The sequence below is a fragment of the Marmota flaviventris genome, chromosome 13, assembly GCF_047511675.1.
Source record: "Marmota flaviventris isolate mMarFla1 chromosome 13, mMarFla1.hap1, whole genome shotgun sequence".
Classification (NCBI taxonomy): domain Eukaryota; kingdom Metazoa; phylum Chordata; class Mammalia; order Rodentia; family Sciuridae; genus Marmota; species Marmota flaviventris.
The window spans coordinates 95,240,113-95,260,535 of record NC_092510.1 but is presented as its reverse complement, the minus strand read 5'-3'; the positions used below and the strand labels follow the sequence as shown (position 1 = coordinate 95,260,535).

At 41.9% G+C, this 20,423-nt stretch overlaps 1 protein-coding gene across 3 annotated transcripts in view; it reads left to right on the top strand.

Moving 5' to 3' along the window:
• Mapkap1 (MAPK associated protein 1) overlaps positions 1-20,423 on the top strand; it is a 230,116-nt gene that overhangs the window by 156,659 nt on the left and 53,034 nt on the right. Inside the window, exon 8 of one of the 3 annotated variants that reach the window (XM_027944287.2) lies at positions 14,231-14,338. The exons of 1 other annotated variant lie outside the window; for it this stretch is intronic. In XM_027944287.2, the coding sequence (XP_027800088.2) occupies positions 14,231-14,338 (108 nt within the window). Of the gene's footprint in view, positions 1-1,434; positions 1,734-14,230; positions 14,339-20,423 lie in introns of those variants that run through there. One more of the 3 variants, XM_027944306.3, reaches the window with a different exon arrangement.

Here is a 20,423-nt window from a genome sequence, read left to right as displayed (position 1 = left end):
GTTGAATTTAGATAAATTAAATGTGTAATCGATGCACAGAGAAATCCAGGCAGGCAGGTGATGTCAGGGGAGAGGACGAGTGGAGAACCTAGCAGGGCACCAGGCCTCGGGGCAGGGTTCTGGGCCAGGGGCAAGGGCAGTTACTGGAATGAAACCTGAAGGCCAAGCCAAGTTTTTTGAAAAGGAAGCCTTGCTTTTGGTTGGCCTGGGATTGTAGAAATTCTTTTTGCTTGGAGCTGAGCCTACAGGGGAGAGGAATGCTGAGGGTGTAACCATCTCTTATAGGGAAAGGAAGGAGGCCACCATGGGGATCTGGTAGGGCCTGATGTCACCGGAGTCAGAAGGAAGGACTTAGGGAACACCCATAATGGAGGAATGTGACTTTGACAAAGTAGAGGAGCAGGTGATCTGGGCACAGCCAAGGCAGGGAGGAGGGAAGCCATGAGGTGAATGCACTAAACAACAGGGAGACCAGTTCAGCTGGGTCCTAGAAGACAGGTGGCAAGAAGTTAGAATGGGGGCAGGGCCTGGGCAGTTGGGTGAGGACTTAACATCTAGATTGGTAGTCCTTGGGGAAATCACAGAAGCCATAAGACTCCAGAGAGCATCCTCCAACAAGAAGGTAGAGAGCGGATGACTGGAGGCCAGGAGATGTTGGGAGGCCACTGCTAGGGGCAAAGGAGCGTTACTAGTGGGTAATGAGACAACTTGGGAGAAGGTTGAGTAAGACTGTTGTTAGCGCTGTGTTCACCACGGAGTCCACAGAGCTTCTTACTCATCTTCTCGGGCCCAGTACATAGTAGGAGTGTGGTAAGTGTTTAAAGAAGCACTGAGTTAATTGATGGCAAGAATTGGGTGTCATCACTGGAAACACCATTGCAAGGAAAAAGAGCTGGTTTAGGAAGAGAAGATTCAAATGTTCATAGTTGATTGTTCTAAAAATTAGAAGCTAAAAGAGGCCTGGAGTGTTCTCTGTCCCTGCAGAGGAGGGACCAGCCATTCATGCGAGTGGTGCTACCCTGGAGGGTGGTGGAAGCCCCCGAGGAGCCTGTGGCCTGCCGCCTATGCCTGAAGGGTCTGGCCCCCCACAGCCGCTCTCGCTGAACTGTTTATAGAACACTGTCACTGGGCCTCACTGAATCTGCTCAAAGCCTGTTCAGTACACAAGACCGTTATCCTCATTTTACAGAGCAAGAAACTGACACGCAGAGAGGACGTGGTTTATCCAAGCCATTCTCTGACCTGAGCAGATCTGCAGGGAAGTCTCTGGATTCCAATGTCCCATTACAGAGCTGAGTCTGGTGATTGAAAACAGTCTGTCCCGAGTGTGCTCTCCATTGGCTGTGGTCGGAGTCACTGCTTTTATGTAGCTCAGAGAAGGCTACAGACAAATGAAGTCTCCTTTTTGATTGTTTCTTTTGTTTTTGTCCTTAGGTGCTTGTGACTAAATTCACTAATTTCACTGGCTGTCAAGGCTGTGTTAAGCAAAATGGGTTTGAACTGCTGTGGTTTTTGAGTACTGGACTGGATGTCAGAAACCTTTGCCATCACGGGAAATTCTGTCACTCTGGATTTACTATCTGTTCCCCTCAGCTGAATTCCTCAGCAGCGTGATTTAGCGCCCTGGCTCCCCATCAGCCGGTTTTGGCATTTATTTGAATGCATTACCCCACTGGTTTCCATAAACTATTTTACAATTGTTTAAAATAAATGACTGTTTATTTCCACAAAAACCATCTGTATTTTTTTACAGAGCAACCGATAACTGTATGTAAAATTTGGTAATGTCACAGTGACTCAAGTTAAGAGAAACAGAGTGGATTAAAAAATCAGATGCTCAGGGACCGAGTTAAAGACTCCCATCCCCTCTAATAAGCAATACCTGGATTTGAAGGAGGAAAGGTATTTCTTCATTACAAGTAATATCAGGCTCCCTTCTCTGTATGTTCTCTGGCTGGATAGTGATAGGGTGTAGACGGAGCACACCTCATGGTAGCTACATTTCTGCCCCTTCTAGCACATTCTCTACATGTGATGGTGGATGGGAAGCTCCTGTCGATGACTTCCTGCCTTCTCCACCTTTTGGAGTTTAGGATGTCCATGCCTTCCCTCTTGTTCTGATGTCGAGTGGGTTCCGCATAGGCTGGTGGATTGTAGCTAAGTTGACCCTAGGAGGAGACATGTTTGGAACAGGGCGCTGTGGCAAGAGAAGGTAGCCATGAGGAGGGAACCAGACTGATCAGGAGGGGCCTCTGAAGGCAGCGATCTTCCATTCTCCAGCCAGTGTCCAGGTAAGCCAGCTGGGTCCATGCTGATGCAGTTGGGGCCTTGATGGAGGGCTCTGACAGGGCAGGGTCTGGAGGCAGATGAAGACGGAGCTCCAGGGCTGCTTTCAGCCTCCACTTCTCCCTAAACACCCTGTGTGCTAGGGCTGTGAAGAGCACTCTCCACCCTCAACTTCATGCACCTAGTGCAGGAGATCTTCTTATGGGTTACTCTGAGAAGTCCAGAGGCAGTGCAAGGAGCAGAGTTTTGCTCCTTGGGTAGAACACATGGACTGTGGAAAAGGAGGGAAGACTGTCTCGGATCATAGGGACACTAGGAGCAAAGGCACGGAGGCTTTGGAGTCTGTTTCTGGGTTACCACATCAGTTGAGGGAGAGATGAGACCAATGTGGCAGCCCTCCAGAGGTACCAGCCACTGCCAGACAACTAGATTTCTCTCTTCATCAAAAGCAGAAGCAACAGCCCAGGGACATGGACCACATGGCCAAAGCTACACACTTGCTGTAAACTGTGGGCTTGGCTCTTTACCTATATTAATTTCTTAGAACAAGTCTGAATAGGTGCTGTCATTCCTGTTCTATAGATGAGAAAGTAAGGCACAGAAAGGGTAGGTAACTTGTCCAGGGCCACACAGCTGATAAGTGATAGAGCTGGGAATTCAAACCCAAGCAGTCTGACTTATCAGTGTTATACCATTCTGTCTCAGAATTTGCCAGGCATTCCCTAGATACATGCAATATTAAGCTTAGGATAGAGATAAAATCCAGATCTTTCTCCTGTCCCTAGCTATAGGGATGGACTTCTGACACACCATTTCTTACCTCAGAACCTAAGTGAATTTTTAAGTCTACTGTCAAACCCTAAATGGTATCAAAATTCATAAGGTGAGAAGCAAAAACTGCCTTCTTTGTTACTCTTACACTCCTGAGGTGACTATAGTTAACAGAGCAACTGTAAGAACAATGTGGCTCATACCCTTTCAGATTGTATTTGTGGCATACATGTGTATTGCATGTATTTAGTTAGGGTTTTACTCTATTAACATGTAGCATACTCAGAGTGTATGTGTGTGTGTGTGTGTGAGAGAGAGAGAGAGAGTGTAATTTTTTTTTGTGTGTGTGGCAGTACTGGGGATTAAATCCAGGGAAATTTACCACTGAGCAATATCCCCCCCCCTGCCCTTTCTTTTTATTTTTTATTTTTTTAATTTTGAGACAAGGTCTTGCTAAATTACTGAAGTAGCCTCTAACTTGTGATCCTCCTGCCTCAGCCTCCTGAGTTGCTAGGATTAAAGACATGCGCCATCGTGCCTGGCTCAGCTGTTCAGTTTTAAATGCCACCCTGTTGAAGGCAGACTGTTTGCCAGAGGTTGTGGGGCGCCAACAAAGCCTGCTGCTGTGCTAGAGCCCTATGATTTCAGGTGGAGTTTTTAAAAAGACCTCTAGCCAGATCTTCAAAGAGTGCCTTAATAATGGATGGGGGGATGAGAAATAGGCAAAAAGCATCTAATCCAGCCTTCTCAGTGTACTAGAGAAGGCAAGGTCCCCAGGAAGCTGGGTTGAAAGAGCTCTTGATTCTGATGGGGAGTCAGGCACGGCTGCCGAGAGGTGGGGCTGTGCCAAAGGTATGCTCCTGACTCCTCCCGCGAGCCCATCCCTGCAGCTGGGTATTCAAGAAGAAATTTGTTCTGAAGAATTATGATGCTCCTGCATTTTCTCCTGCACAAAGAAGGAAACTCGGCTGCACGCCCTTTCCTTTCCTCCTCTTGGCACTTTCTGATTGATGATTGGAAATGATGGCAATACATAAACTATTTTTCTTTTTATTTTATGACCTGGTAATAGCAGTAACATATTTCCAGTAAATGTTTTCTATCGCAATAAAAAAGTTGTAACAAGACTAGAAATGGGTATAGTTAAACCCTAAAGAAATCACACTTTCAGAACTGTGGATTGAGGCAGTAACTCTGTAAATCATTTAACTTGGAAAAAGAGCTCCCCCTTAAAAAACAGTCAGGGCAAGCGTCTGGAGTTCACCGTAAGTGCCTGCTGCAAGGGCCGCTGGACTCAGTTCTGACCCTCAGGACCAGCTGCCCACTCAGTCCTCCCACAGTCTTGTCCTACCCAACACCCTCACTCCTTTCTGAACTGATAAATCATCTCAACCTTGTGGTGCTCTTTGTGTGTGTGTGTTTAACTTAAAGATCAAAAGTGATACTCTTTTTTTATGGGATGTGGCCTAGGAGAATGGCTAAGAGCCCTGGCTGTGGAATCCCACACCCTGGATTCTTATCCTGGCCTCACCAGGGCCCGTGACTGCATCACTCCAGGACAGATTTTCCTCCTGGGTAAGTGGGGCCCACCTCATAGGGTTTTAAGAGGATTTTGGAAGCCAGTGTGTGTAAAGTGCTTTGTTAAGGGCCTGGAAAGTCCTCTGTGTTAGTTTTGTTATAGCGTGGAAATGAAGCCATATTTGACTTGCTTTCAAAAAGGGCAAGTTGATCATTTTGTCAAATTTGTACAGCAGCATACTACCTGACATTCATTGACTGCCTATTAGGAATGAGGCATTGCGTTCTACATTTTTGTAGTTATTTCGTGAAGGTCTAGATCAGCTAACTTGCCCAGTATTGCACAGTTTATAAAAAGACCCAGGTTCTCACACCATTCTTTCTGTTCTGAAACCCACACTCTGACCACCTCCCGCTTCTCCCTCTCCTTCTAGCTGTAGATGCTCACAACAGGAGAAATGTGAGTAGTTCTGAATCACACCACATACAGCCTCCTTTGGCTGCTAAGGACTTTCCATGACAACACTGAGAGCCTTTGCTCTTGGAACTCCAAGGCAGCCAGAAAGCAGCGTTTCCTCTCCCCGCTTGCAGGCAGAGCCACTGCTCCTCTGCTCACCCTTGTTTAGGCTCTGTTATCCTTCAGAGGATGAATGGCTGCTGCTTCTATGTGTCTGGTGTTCTTAATGTGCTCTAAAAATTAGGCCTTTCCCAGCTTTTGTCTTTAATTTCTGATTCTAGCTGACACCTTCATTAATGGTCTAGTCCAAGCTTTCTGTCGACTTGAAGACTACTGTGTAAAAGTGGTTTTGCTGTCCTATCAATAATGGTCATAATTTCCCCAATACTCTCATCAGCAGTGAATTGAGTCTTGCAGCAAAGAAATGGAAACCCCAGTACAGTGGTTTGAGAGCGATTTGTCTTACAGATGGCGTCTTCTTTCAGTAAAATCAGGTCAGTGCGGCACTGCTGGGTTAGGTGTGAGTCTGAGACAAATTAGTTGGAGGAAATTGATCATTTGAACCTTTAGTTATTTTTAGCTACAGTCGCCTTATCATATCTGCTTTTGCTTTATTTACATTTGTTTTAATAAACTGTAATCACTGGGATCATCAGGCAAATTAAATGCCTTCCCAGTTTCAGCCAAGCCTGAGGTAGAGGAGAGCTTACGCTCTGTCCACCCCACACAAACAGCCTTCCCCATAGTTGTGGGGTTTGCTTCCATTCTGAAGGTGGTATTGTTTAAACTGGGAAACCCACCCCTCCTCGTCCTCTGGCCCCCTGGCTGGGGTTTGTTTATTGCACAGACTGGCCCCTTGACCAGTCTCTTCTTCATTGCTATTGAAAGTTAATGGGGGCAGAATTGCATTCCCAAACATTTGAACCTGAAGAGGCCAGGGCAGAACTTAGTTGATCTCTGGTGATCGGTTCAATTTAGTTACGATTTTTTGCCATTAGGCTGGGGCTGAATGATGGTGATTTGGTTGAGGCCAAATGTCTGAAGAAAATTGGCTCTCTGATAAGAGTGCTGTTATCGGAGGGGGCTACCTTCTCATTTACATTTAGATGAGTATTGATTATTTATTTACTCAGAGAAGTGAGATTCGTTTCCAATCTTATCTTTCTCGTCTCTGCTTGTCAGCAGAAAGAGAGATAGAGCTCCTGACATCAGGCCAAGATAACAGCACTTTGTAGTAAAGATAAAAGTTGGAATGGGCCTTTTTCTAGACTTGACTGAAAGGATAAGTTTTAAAAATTAGAACTGATGGGTCATGCTTTCAAAACCTTTCCTGAAGGTTCTACAGTTTAACTAGGCAAGAGAATTGGTTCATTGGAACAGCTCTGGTCTTTCTTCTTTTGTAATAGGAATTGTATTTAATTTGATTATATTCAGCTGTTTCACTGAGAGCAAATTGTGTATTGGCTCAGAAGAAGCTGAAGTGTGACCTTATTGTCATGTCAGCTTGTTCCTTTTTTATTATTTAAATTCCATATTATCCAGTTTGAGCCATAGAAGGGTATAGGCTGCAGTGGTTATCGCTTACATACTGTTCGGTGTTTGTGTTAAGATCAAGCAGAAAATGATTGTAGTGGCCCCTAGAGGAAGAGCTGTGAGCGTTGGAGCTGAGCTCAGTGCAGACCTATTGGAGGAGCTGATGTTGGGTCAGAGCTCTGATGTGGACACTTCAGCTTGTTGCTGATGGCTTTGGCTCAGTGCGGAACTTGGGATTCAACTGAGCAGACAAGGCTTGGCACAATTTGCCTCAGATGGGTCTCCCTGCCGCCAGTCTTCTCCAGCCTATTGTCAGCAGTGCCACCGCATGAGTCTTATCAAAACATAGAGCTGATCATGTCATATTCCTGCTGTTAGCATCTGCAGCTTTTTTAAAATATGCTTTTAGTTGTTGATGGACTTTTATTTTATTCATTTATTTATATGCGGTGCTGAGAATCGAACCTAGTGCCTCACACATGTGAGGCAAGCATTCTACTGCTGAGCCACAACCCCAGCCTACCATCTGTTACTTTTAAAAGAAAATCCAAGTCTTGACCAGCAGCCTGGGCCAAGCTTCCCAGCCCGCTTCCCCTTGCATCCCCAGGCAGCTTGGGCTTCTTCCACATTGTTTCCTGTGGCCTGCCTGGGGTCCTCAGGACCTCTGGGGGAGTGCACTACCTTCTCTGCTTCTTTTTTTTTTTTTTAGAGAGAGAGAGAGAGAGACAGAGGATTTTAATCTTTTATTATTATTATTATTTTTTTTTTTTTAGTTTTCGGCGGGCACAACATCTTTGTTTGTATGTGGTGCTGAGGATCAAACCCGGGCCGCACGCATGCCAGGCGAGCGCGCTACCGCTTGAGCCACATCCCCATCTGGCTGGCCATCCTCTTGCCTGAGCCTCCCTTTGTGGGATTACAGGTGTGCACCACCATGTCCCCTCTCATTTAATCCTCACAGCAATCTTCTGAGGGAAGTTCTGTTATCCCCATTTTACAGATAAAATTAAATAACTTCCCCAGAATGTACAGCTGGCACTGATACTCATCCTAAGGGTACAGATACCTGCAAGAGTCAGGAAAAGAGCAATGGGAAGGTGAGAGCACCCATCCTGATTTTTTCTGTTCAGATTCGGCCTTCACTTTTATTTGCTCTTACTTAGCTTTTTCTGACCATAGTCTCTCCTGGATTAAACCAGATCTTTTAAGTGGGTGAATGGAAAAAAGTTGTCAGGAGGCATAACCTAGGTGTGTTCAGTCTTGACTATCTTTTCCCCCTTACTAGAACGAATTTTCAAACTCGTTCTAGCATTCACAATAGTAGTGATAGATTACTTTATTTACTCCTACCTCCATCCAAAAAGTATTTGGAATTTATACAGTAGGCTAAAACATGCACTGACCAGCGAGGAAATCACATGAAGTAAAAGGAAAGCAAAGGTTAAATGGCAAGTTGAATGTGGAGGAGGGGCTGGCACAGAGACGTGTGCTCAGGTCACCACAATTGGGGAACACATTTAGTGCTGAGCTTCCTAGTGGGCAAAGGAGAAAGGCATGTGATACCAATCGGAGACAAGATTTGTGTTGAACAGGATACAAGAGCAAGCCAGTTGCCTGACACCAAGGATGGAAGGCAGTTTTTCTTCTTTAGGAAGAAGTAGGGATAGGAAATGCAGTATGGCTTCCCTCTTCAGGCTTTGACAGACACTTGCTTTCCATAGGGTTTCAACGCTCAGCGAGCTCTCAGCTGATAAAGAATTGGTGCTAAAACATTTTGGGTTTCAGTCTGGGGTTAAAGAGATCAAGGAAGTGACACTGAACATGTATCCACCATCCAACAGATTCTGCAGATTTTCTTTGAAAAAATCTTATGTGTTTGCCTCAGGTTTACAAAATCCCATAAAAATCTGTCTGGGTATGAAAACTTGGAACCCTCCCAAAGTGCCCAGAGCAGTATTTTGTTCCCAGACCATTCGATGACATAGCATTACTGCGATAAATACATCATTGAATGCCCAAGCAGGTTTTCTCAGGCTGCAGAGTAACTGCTTCCCAGAATCTTCCCTTTGTGTTCCCCTCTGCTGTGAGGTGGGGGGCATATGGCTTCATGTGCAGCTGTGACATTTTAAAACCTTTTTCCAAAGGGTGGATGTTGCCTTGAGAACTACGTCCTGTTCAGTGTGAAAGAGCCTTTTATATTTCATATAGTCATTTCTTTGGCAAAAGTATATTCATAGAAACTGACCTCACAGTGTGTCTTTTTAAAATGGCTTTTGGCTACTTTTGTTTTCTTTCCTTCCATGTCAGCTGCCCGCCAATTAAACAAGCAGCTGATGGAGACTCATTTGATATATAGTGGGTCTGGGTTATCATGATCTGGATTATGTTCAACAGTCACCTATTAAGAATTTGATATGAGTGAGGTGCTGTGGTTCACAATGTGTGTAGAGAATGCAGACCTAGTGTCCCTGATCCTGGTTCCCCTTCTTCCTGAAGGACATCATGCTTAGCTTCTTTAAGAAGCTTCTGACTTCCTCTGTAAAATGGAATTTGTACTCTCCGTGTCTTATGTGACTAAAGAGTGAAGGAAATGATCTATAGAGAAGACATGGCCCAGCCCCTGGCACGAAGTAGGCCCTGTGTTGGTGAGGAGTGGTCAGGGATATGGTCTCGTATCCTGGTCAGTGAGTCAGACTCCCTGCTGACTGCCTCACAACTCTAGCTCACTGACTCCTCAGACAGACAGTCGGTTGAGGTAGGTCCTGTCATTACCCCCATCTTACAGATGAAGAGATAGACAGAGGTCAAGTAAGTTGGCCCAAAGTCATACAACTGAATTGCTGAGCCAGGAGTCAGAATAAGGCCGTCAGGCCCACCCCATGCTGTCTTGCCTCTTGTGTGTATCTATTGTCCTGTCCTTACACTGTCTGGCCTGAAAGTTGGCCCTTTTCTGAGGAAACGTATGAAAAAGTCTTTATATGTGAGGTCTTTTAACTGGTATCTGGGCAAGAATTAGGAGAGAAATCGATTTGTAAGAGGCAGTTTTCTGTTTGGGTTTAGATCTCAAGTCACATCTTCAGCTCATCCACCCTGTCTTCTCCCAAATCAAGGCCCATCAGCCCCTCCTATGCTCAGAAGTGGATTTCCAACTTGTTCTTTACTGTTATGGGAAAGCAGAGAATACCCAGAGCAGAAGGCAACACTCAGAATTTCCATTACTGACAAAATTTGGCATGGGTAGGATTATTCTTAAGGAAAAATGGGAAGGTCGTTCCAGATAGATAGGAAGATAAGGAGATCATGTCTTCATAAGGGGGCTTTGTCTACCACGAACCCAGAATAAAGTGATAGTATGAGAGATTTAGTATGTGTGTACTTTGTTAGCGTAAATTAGATCATTTTCACTTGAATTTATAGAAACCACAAGTTAAGTGATTCAGAATCCAGATGAATCCACAAATCTACAAAAATCTATATTTATAGTATAAACTATGGCCTTTTATAATTGGTCAATAATTTATAGTTTGTAAGAGGAAGAAAGGTTCAAAGCACACAAGCTTTAGAACCTTGGGCTTTATTTTCTCTTCCTACTCCCTATCTTCATGATCTTGTGCAGGTCACTTCAAGATCCCAATGTGGGAAATGTGGATGATGACATCGTCTCCCAGGGTTGCTCTAAGGAGTCAGTGAGGTAACACACAGAACGTGCTTGACACATGATGACCACGTGGTAGAGATGAATGTCATTGTCCTACTAGGATTCAAGGAGAAAGTCCTCAAAACCACTTTCAGGAAGGAAACTGTTTTTAATAGAAGTATCTCAAAGTCCTTTAAAAAAAAAAAAAGGTAGAAATGTCAAAATGGTGGCATTTATGGCTGTGAGAGTAGGGTAGGGAGTTGTGGTTAAGGATAAGGGACCTTTCCTGGTGTTCGCTGAATCCCCTGGCTTCCCTGATCCACATTTCCTAAGCAACTGCAAAGACTAGAAGGAAAAAATGTGCAAAGGAAACCAGCCTGAAATCCTCTCTGATGCCCAGGCCTTGGTTCCCAGTGATCAGAACAGAGGGGGCATGTGGACAGCCCAGCTGTCGGGTAGGCTGACAGCTGGAGAAGTCCAGTGCCAGGCACTGTTCTCAGAGTGCCCATGCCAGGGCACAGGGTGACTTAAGATGAATGTCAGTCTGCAAGAACAAATTCTATCTGGTTTTGAATAAGTTATTACATGTGAACGGCCCATTGGAGATGCTACCATGTATGATAATTATTTTATTCTCAGAAAAGTGATAGTAAGAAGTTTCAGAAATTGGGGGTGGGTGGGTACCAGGGATTGAACTCAGGGGTACTCATCCACTGAGCCACATTCCCAGCCCTAGTTTATATTTTATTTAGAGACAGGGTCTTGCTGAGTTGCTTAGCACTTGCTACTGCTGAGGCTGGCTTTGAATTCACCATCCTCCTGCCTCAGCTTCCCAAGCTGCTGGGATTACAGGTGTGTGCTACTATGCCCAGTGAGAAATTTGAAAACTTTTAAACATACATAACATTTGTTAAATTATCCTAGATAATAATAAGTACTTATTTATTATTAGGAAATTTGAAAAACACAGAGAAGCACAAAGGAAAAACAAAAGCACTCATGATCCCACTAATGTAACTACATTTTAGAATGTAATATATTTTAGAAATAAATACCTCATAGTGTTTTTGTCCCGTATGCTTTACAGTTGTAATCATCCTGCAGATTTTGTGCTCTAATCTGCTATTTTCAGAAACTAGCACAGTAAAATTTTTTTTCTGGTACCAGTGATTGAATCCAGGAGTGCTTAACCACTGAGCCACATCCCCAGGGCTTTTGATTTTTTATTTTGAGACAGGGTCTCACCAGTTGCTTAGGGCCTTGCTAAATTTCTGAGACTGGCTTTGAACTTGCAATCTTCCTGCCTCAGCCCGCTGAGCCACTGGGATCACAGGCATGTACCACCATGCCTGGTTAACATTAAATATTTTTGTAGGATAACTTTTAATATCTTCATGATATTTCACAATATTTTACTTAGTCAGTCTCACTATTAGACCTAAGTTCTTCCCAAATTTTGACTATCATTTTTTTATAAAATGAACATTAAACTATCCCTCTATATCCATGGGGTATTGGTTTCAGGAACCCCTATTGGTACCAAACCTATGTGCTCAAGTTCTTTATGTAAAATTTGCATGAAACCTGTGCACATCCTCCCCTATACTTTAAATCATCTCTAGGTTATTTACAATATCTACTACAATGTAAGTGCTATACAAATAGTTGTTAAATTGTATTTAGGGAATACTAACAGTCTGTACATATTCAGTGTAGACAATTTTTTTTCCCAAAATATTTTCCAACCTCAGCTGGTTGAATCTGTGGCTGGTATAGATGGCGACTATATTATGGCTAAGCATTACCAGACTTCACTGTAAATTCATAGGTGTAGCCTCAGTACCCCTACACATTGTGTTGCTGGGAGGTATTGGGGCTGGAGACAATCAGGGAGACCAGGCCAGTGTCTTAGAAAGCAGCTCTCCAGGTTCAGGGATGACTCCTTCTCCTCTAAATGGTCCAAAGAGGTCCACAGAGAAGTTATCTTGAAATTCAGCTGTGCATGACATTTCTGTGAGTCCTTCCTACAATGAATGTGCCAGGATCTGGTAATCAGCAGCAAACATGCCTATCAACCGACAGATGTTGGCACTGGCAGGTGACAGGTAGCAGGGATTGTAACAGTCACCTACATTTCCATGCTTTTATTTACATAATTTTTTTGAAATTAGAATTTTGCTATGTGTGTTGTTGAAACACAATACCTTCTTGATTTAAATGCTTCGCATTGAGTTTGAAAAATTGTGTTTTTGAATATATAATTGCTTAAATAGTATGAAAAGGACTGATTGTAAATAAAAACTCTGAGAGGAACTCTGTAAGGACTCTGGCAGAAATGCTAATATTAATTAGAGAAAAGATAAACATGAAAATCAAATGAACCTCTACAGTGCTACAGACGGACATAGAACACGGGAGAACTACTGGAAATGAGTAAAATGCCCAAGACTGATGAAGGGGAATTACTGGTCGTGAATCAACAAATTGACAGTGGCTGAAACATATCTAAAAATATGTTATCCACCTGGGAGCCCCACACGGCCTCTGCTGCTTTCCTCAGATCTCTCCCACCTTCTTCTGTCTGACTAAACACACCTTTCAAAGTCAAAATAATAAGACAGTTTCTTATGCCTCTCATCTTTTCTCTTTTTGGTACCAGAGATTGAACCCAGGGGCACTCAACCACTGAGCCACATCCCCAGCCCTTTTTATGTTTTATTTTGAGACTAGGTCTCGCTAAGTTGCTAAGGCTGCATTTGAACTTGTGATCCTCCTGCCTCAGCCTCCCCAGGCATTGGGATTGTAGCGTGCACCATGCCTGTGGGCCTCTTATCTTTTCAGTTTCCATGAACAAATCATAGGAGCAGTCTTTTGTTTCTGACCATTGGGCCCATTCGTTCCCATTTGTTGTTATCTGAGAAGAGCAACATTTTCATTTGGGTTAACTAAGAAATATATGAATGAATGTATAAAATGCCCCAGTGTTAGTAGTACAGTCTGCCCAAACCCTTTGATGAAAGATAGCTAGAATTCCTGACTTTCAGTTATTGAACTTACTAGTGTCTGTTGTGTTTTCATAAATATTTTTTGACAAAAACATGAACTAGGAGTCACTGTCAACCTCATAACCTGGAAACCTGAGATTCTTTTTTTATGGTTCTGGGGATTGAACCCAGGGCCTTATACATATTAGGCAAGCACTCTACCACTGAGATACATCCCATCAGGAGATTCAGTTTTTTGTTTTGTTTTATTTTAAGTTTTTTTTTTTTTTTTTTTTTAAGGTGGACACAATATCTATAATACATTTACATGGTGCTGAGGGTCAAACCCAGTGCAAGGCAAGCACTCTAACACTGAGCCCCAACCCCAGCCCTGAGATTCACTTTTTTAATTTTCATGTTTTTAAAATTTTATTTTGAATTTTGAACTGTTTCCATATTAGAGTTTTAAACACTGTAATGATTGTTTAACTATTATCAATAAGTACCTTTGTAGCAGTGCCTCCTATGAGGCAGGTACATTCCTAAACAGACATTTTTCCTGTATCATCACTGATTTTCACAGTGACATAAGGATTTATACATTACACATTAAGAAGCAGAGGTTCAGGGCTGGGGCTGGGGCTAAGCGGTAGAGCGTTTGCCTGGAATGTGCAAGGCCCTGGGCTCGATTCTAAGCATCACAAATAAATAAATAATTCATTGGCAACAACAACACAAAAGAAACAGAGGTTCAGAGAGGGTGGGTGACCTGCTCATAGCTAAAAACAGTGTGGCCGTACTTGCTTGTAGGTCAGTCCGCCTCAGAAGCCACTTACCTGTCACCTGGTATGGGGAAAACTGAGTGAGAACAGACAAGTGCGGGAAACAAAACCCAAACTCTTCTGTCCTGGGTAACTAGACCCTTGAGACAGACTAGCGTTTTCCTATGGCTTTCCCAACTTTTCATCAGCATGCGGTCATTTCTAAATGTTAAATTCACTATTTCAGACTCGCTCCCCTCCTCCTGCCCCTTTGATCTTCCAGGCCCTCAGTACCGCCTGGAGAAGCAGAGTGAGCCCAACGTCGCCGTTGACCTGGAGAGCACGTTGGAGAGCCAGAGTGCGTGGGAGTTCTGCCTGGTCCGCGAGAACAGTACGTTGGCTGTCTCCCTGCGTGCCCACTTTGTCTTTTGCAAACGTGCTTAGAAGTCATGGGTTTGAACACTCGCTGGCCTGGCTTCCCTAGGCAGATTGAAAGTGGCTGTTTCCCAAGGCAGACTGCAGCCTCTGTGCCAGAAGTGTATCCCAGAGTGAAATAATAGATTCCGTGCTGTTGGCTAGAGTCCACATCCTGTTTAGCAGCCCGTGATTCATATTTGTCTGTTGAACTGTGTCTTCCTCTGTTAGGAGCAGCCCTGAAGACAGTTTAGAAATAGGAGGCCCTTTCTGAGGCAAAGGCAGTTTTGTATGTAAAGCAGCTGGGCCTGTATCGCTGTTCAGACATCAAGTTCACACAATTGTAGCCTTTTGAATACTTAGCAGAAGGCAATGTTGAGATTCCTAGAGCCATGTTGAGCACTTCTCTAACACTTCAGTTAATTCCTTTCCTTCTCTCTTCAGAGCTTCTGGGTTGTGAATTTTTCCTATCCCTCTTCACTGTACTCCCACGGACACAGAGGATAAGTGATGTGTGACAACAGATTGTCCGTGGTCACTCCTGCCCAAGGGCTTTCACAAGGGCTGTTTCTTCCTCCTGAGACACTCTTTCTGCCATTCTGGTTTCTCATCCTTCACTTCAGTTTAAATGTCACATCTTCAGAGAGGCCACCATGACCTCCCTTTCTCCCATCACCTAAGCCTGATCCACCCCTCATTTGGCTCTTCCATTATACTCTCAGAGGCCATACTTCTTTTTAATCATTGCATTTCTATTTACAATTATATGTATATTTATTTACACACACACTTATTTATTATAAATAGATATACATATGATTATAAATATTTATAAGTGTGTGTATAAATAAATTTTTCTATTTATAATTATAATATATTTATTTACACACACGCTTATCTATTTTTCTCAGTCATTGTCTGTCTCTCCCACTAGACTGTCAGGTCTGTAAAGATGTTATAGCAGCTTGTCTTTCATTAATTCACTAGCCCACTAAAGAACGTGTGCTGGAGGAGCTCAGTAAATATAGACTGAAGAGTGAATGAGTCGTCGGTCTGTAGTCACACCACTGACCCTCTAAACCAGACCAGACTGCTGCTTTTCGACCAGGATTTCTGACACCCTTTTCTGGAGCCGCATGCACACAATTCACTGAGAGTGTGAAATGTGCTCTTGGCGTTCAGCAGCAAAGTCTCAAAGCTTGGTGTCCGCACAGTCTGCAAAAATTGTTTGTAAATACACAGCAGTAAAAATCACTGGTTCCCAAGTGATCCAAAAATGTTCACATAAATAGTAAACATTTGTTAAATTGTTCTTCCCTATCAACATCTTAAAGCAAAATGTAGTACTTGTTACCTACCCCATAAGCCAGAACTTTCAAGCAGAATCCTGGTGGTGGAAAAGCACAGGGAGAGAGACCCCAACACTGGCAGCAGGAGTGTGAGGAGTGTGCTACAGCTGGTGCACCGAGCAGCATCAGAGTGCTTTCCCCAGTGTTTCTTTTTGGAAATCTGTCTTGAGAGTATCTATAAAATGCAACAGATATTTATATATAATACTTTTCAATGTTATTTCTAGTATCTGACATTAGAAGAGTAGTCGGATAATTAGTGGTGTACTCCTACGTTGGAGAATCATGCAGGGTTTCATATGGGATATGCTCTGGGATCACAGTGAAATGAAGCTGAAACCAAGAAAAATACAACTAGATATTTGACAGTGTTTGTGTATATTTGGAAATTGAGACATAAGCTTCTCTGAACCTGTAGCTTAAAAAAGAAGTAACAGAAATTTGAAACTATTTTGGTGGGAAGATAATGAAAATTCTACATTTTAAAATTTGGGGTTATGGCTAAAGCAGCACTTTAAGGAAATTTTACAGTCTTCAAATTTATGTTATCAAAGAAAAACTTAAAAGTAATGAGCTAATAAACATTCAACTCAAAAAATTAAAAGGAAATCTAAATAAAAGGAAGGAAGCAATAAAGATAAGAGCAGAAATTAATGAAATAGCAAATTCAGAAACATCAAAAGGAAGTTGGTTCTTTGAAAAGACTGGTAAAATTAGCAAAGCTCTAATGACATGGATCAAAAATGTGGAAGAAAAATAACAAGAGAGACAAGGAACAGGAAAGGAATGGAGACACACTACAGATTCTGCAGTCAGTATGCCAACAACACGAGGTTATCTTGAAAACTTCATTCCAAAACTTTGGAAAACTCGGATGAATAAATTCCTGGGAAAAGACAACTTACCCAAAAAGACAAAAATAAATAGAAAACCTGCATGCTCAGATTCAGTTTTGAAAAATGGAATTAGTGATTCAAAACCTTCCCACTTAAAAAAAAAAAAATCCAAGGACGATGATTTTACTGGCTAGTTCTACCCAATACCTAAGGAATGAATAACTACAGTCAGTTGTTCCAGAGACTAGAAAAACAGATTACCCTCTCCAGTTCATCTGAAAAGGCTATCTTAAATTGTGGTTCCAAACCCCTGTAAAGACCATACAAGACAGGAAATTTTAAGGCCAATCTTAAAATATAGCTGTAAAATTCCTAAACAAAATGTTAAAAAACTGACTCCAGCATTTATTAAAAGAGTTATATGTTCCCAAGTTGATTTTTTAAAATATATATATATATTTTTTTTTACTTGTTGATAGACCTTTGTCTTTTTTATTTATTTATGTGCGGTGCTGAGAATCAAACCCAGTGCCTTACACATGCCAGGCAAGTGCACTACCTTTGAGCCATAGCCCCAGCCCCCAAGTTAATTTTTTTGAGTTGAATGTTTATTATCTCATTGCTTTTCAGCTTTTTTTTTTTTTTGATAACATAAATTTGAAGGCTGTAAAATTTCCCTGCTTTAGCCATATCCCCAAATTTTAAAGAGTATAGACTTGGTTTACCATTATAAAACTCCAGTCCATACGATTTGCCACAAGAGTTTAGTAGTGAGAGCAAGAGAGAAATAATTTTGATGTAATCTTAAAGGGAAAAAATTAGAAGAATAAAAAAGAGCACATATAGGCTAGTCCCAACAACATAAAAATAAAACAAGCAAATAAAAGATACAGAAGAAAAATTGGAAGGATTTTTCCGGTTGACAAGATTCCGGGTAGTTCATTTTCCTTTCTTTTGGTACTTGTACTTTCCAGATTTTCTGAAGTGAGCATACATGACTTTCTAAGAAGAAAAGCGAAAAAAAAAATAAGGGCAAGTTCACATATACAAGACTATATAATGAGTACATCGATTAGTGCTCTTCTTGAGACAATTGAAATTTCAAACCATTTATACAGACATACACAGTACCACACCATGACATGTCAACAGGAAAGGTTTGCCAACACAAGCCTTTGCTTTCGCAGCTTGCTTATCTAAATTCTTTACCTGATAAAAATAGATAATGGTGCCCTCCTTCCCTGTCATTTTCCTTCATTCTTTAAAGATTCCCAGGTTTTTTTATTTGGTGGGGGGCGGGAGGGGGTGATGCTGGAAATCAAACCCAGGGCCTTGCACATGCCAGGCAAGTACTGTAGCACTGAGCTACATCCCCAGCCATTTTTTAAGTTTTATATTTTGATACAGGGTCTGCTAAATTTTCTGGCTTGCCTAGAACTTGAGATCATCTTGCCGCCACCTCTTTAGTTGCTGGGATTACAGGCCTGAACCACCAAGCCCAGTTTAAGGCTCTCATCGTAAACATACTTGGGGAAGTAATTCACTTATAGAAACTTTGTAGTAGATTCTGTTTCAAAATGTTGACCTGTTTTTATGCAAACAAGATAAAGTGTATTATTAGAATCTTGGTAAATATTTTGGATAAGTAATACACATGTAAAATTTTTTTTCAGATAGTACAAAAGTCTATAGTAGAAACTAAGCCTCCCTCTTCTGTTCTGTTTCCCTCCCAGAGACAGCAGTTGTGCAATCTTTCCAGGGATCGTCTGTACGTGTGCAGTCATTCTGGCATGTCTGTGAAGAGTTGTGTGTGTATATGCAAGCACACATGCACACACTCATGTTTGTATTCCTCCATTTTTAAAACCACAAATGATAGCAAAATATTATTGCACTTTTCTTTTATCATTTTAACAATTTATAGAGATTATCCCATATTAATTCACATTTTTTTCTACATATAAATTCACCAGTTTTTTAACTGCTGTACAAGCACAGTATTCCACAATATGTTGTGGTTTCAGATTAGTTTTGTTTTTGTTTTTAGGATGAGGCCCAACTTTTATACATAGGAAAGAAAAGCTGAGAGGATTCATGGATAAAGCTTTGAAATCTGTGCTCTGGTTCTTATTCCACTTCTAAGTATGAACAGTCTTAATTTAGTTGTATGACCTCTGTGAGCCTCAGCATCTCTGTCTCAAAGGATTTATAAGATACTTGTAGTTCTTACACTTTGTGAGTCAAAATCACTGTTAATGAAGGAAGCCCTTGCCAGCATTTACAAAGGTAAAGGCAGGCAGTTGCTGAAAATCAGAGGAATATTATAACTAGTCTTATAAAATAGAAGTAAATTATGAAAACAATACATTCTTTTTTAAAAACAATTTTTGTTAGGTGTCGATGGACCTTTATTTTATTCATCTATCTGTATGTGATGCTGAGAATCAAACCCAGTGCTTCAGGGGCTGGGGATGTGGCTCAAGCGGTAGCGCGCTCGCCTGCCATGCGTGTGGCCCGGGTTCAATCCTCAGCACCACATACAAACAAGGATGTTGTGTCCACCGAAAACTAAAAAATAAATATTTAAAAAAAAAATTCTCTCTCTCTCTCTCTCTCTCTCTCACACACACACACACACACACACACACACACACACTCTCACTTTAAAAAAAAAAACAGTGCTTCATACATCCTGGCAAATGATCAACCCAGCCCCAATATGTTCTTTTTACAGAAAGAGATTGTTAAATTTCATTTATTATTTTGTGGTACTAGGGATTAAATCCACGGACACTTTAACATTTAGCTACATCCCCAGCCCTTTTTAAAATCTTTAATTTGAAACAGTTTTTCTCTAAGTTAGAGAGTATAACCTTGAATTTACGGTCTTCCAGTATCAGCCTCCTCAGTAGCTGAGATTACAGGCTTACACCACCATGCCCAGCCAAGAATGATGTATTATTCTCCAGTAGCTACCTATTAAGAAGTTGGATTAAAACAAAGAAAAATATATCAAAAATTGAATTTTTTTCATTTCTCTTGGTTGTTTGATCAGGACAGGCTCATATCCTTAAAGTCATTTTAAAAATGTATTTATTTATTTACTTTTGGTACTGGGGAAAGAAACCTAGGGGCACTTAACAACTGAGCTATATCCCCAGTCCTTATTATTTTGAGACAGGGTCTCACCAAGTTGCTAAGAGTCTCTCTAAGTTGCTGAGGCTGACCTTGAACTATGATTGTCCTGCTTCACTTTTCAAAGTCACTGGGATTACAGGCATGTGCCACCATACCTGGCCATGAAAGCCACTTTTGAAGTGAGCTAAGTTATGATCAGTAAGTATTAAGCACTGTGTAAAAGAATGTGCTGTGGAGCCAGACTACCTCAGTTCACATTCTGACCATGCCCCTTCTAGTTCTGGGACCTTAGACCCTTTACTTTTATCTCTTTTGGGTAGTTGATCTGCCCTGTCAAGTTGACAGAAGGATTCAGTGAGTTTTAATCTTAAAGAGCTTAGAACAGTACCTGGTCATAGTAAGTACCATAAACATTAACTGTAATTAATAAATAATGAAAGAACAATATTCTGTGGCTGACAGAGCAGATGGGCACAGATGTGGAGGTCTGGACTCACAGAATTGTCAGAGCCCTCAAGGAGATGTAAGGAAGGGATGATCCAGATGGAGGGAAGGAGAGTGCTGGGAGGGGGCTGTCTGTAAATCCATGTCATAGGACCAAAGAACTTAGAAGCAGGGTACTTTCCAAATGTGTTCTGGTGTCCCAGAAAAGCTGTATACTTTATATTTCAAGAACTGTTTGCCATAAGTGTCGATAGAAGCCTTTCATTTTTTTTTTTTCTTCAGAGGAAGGATAGGG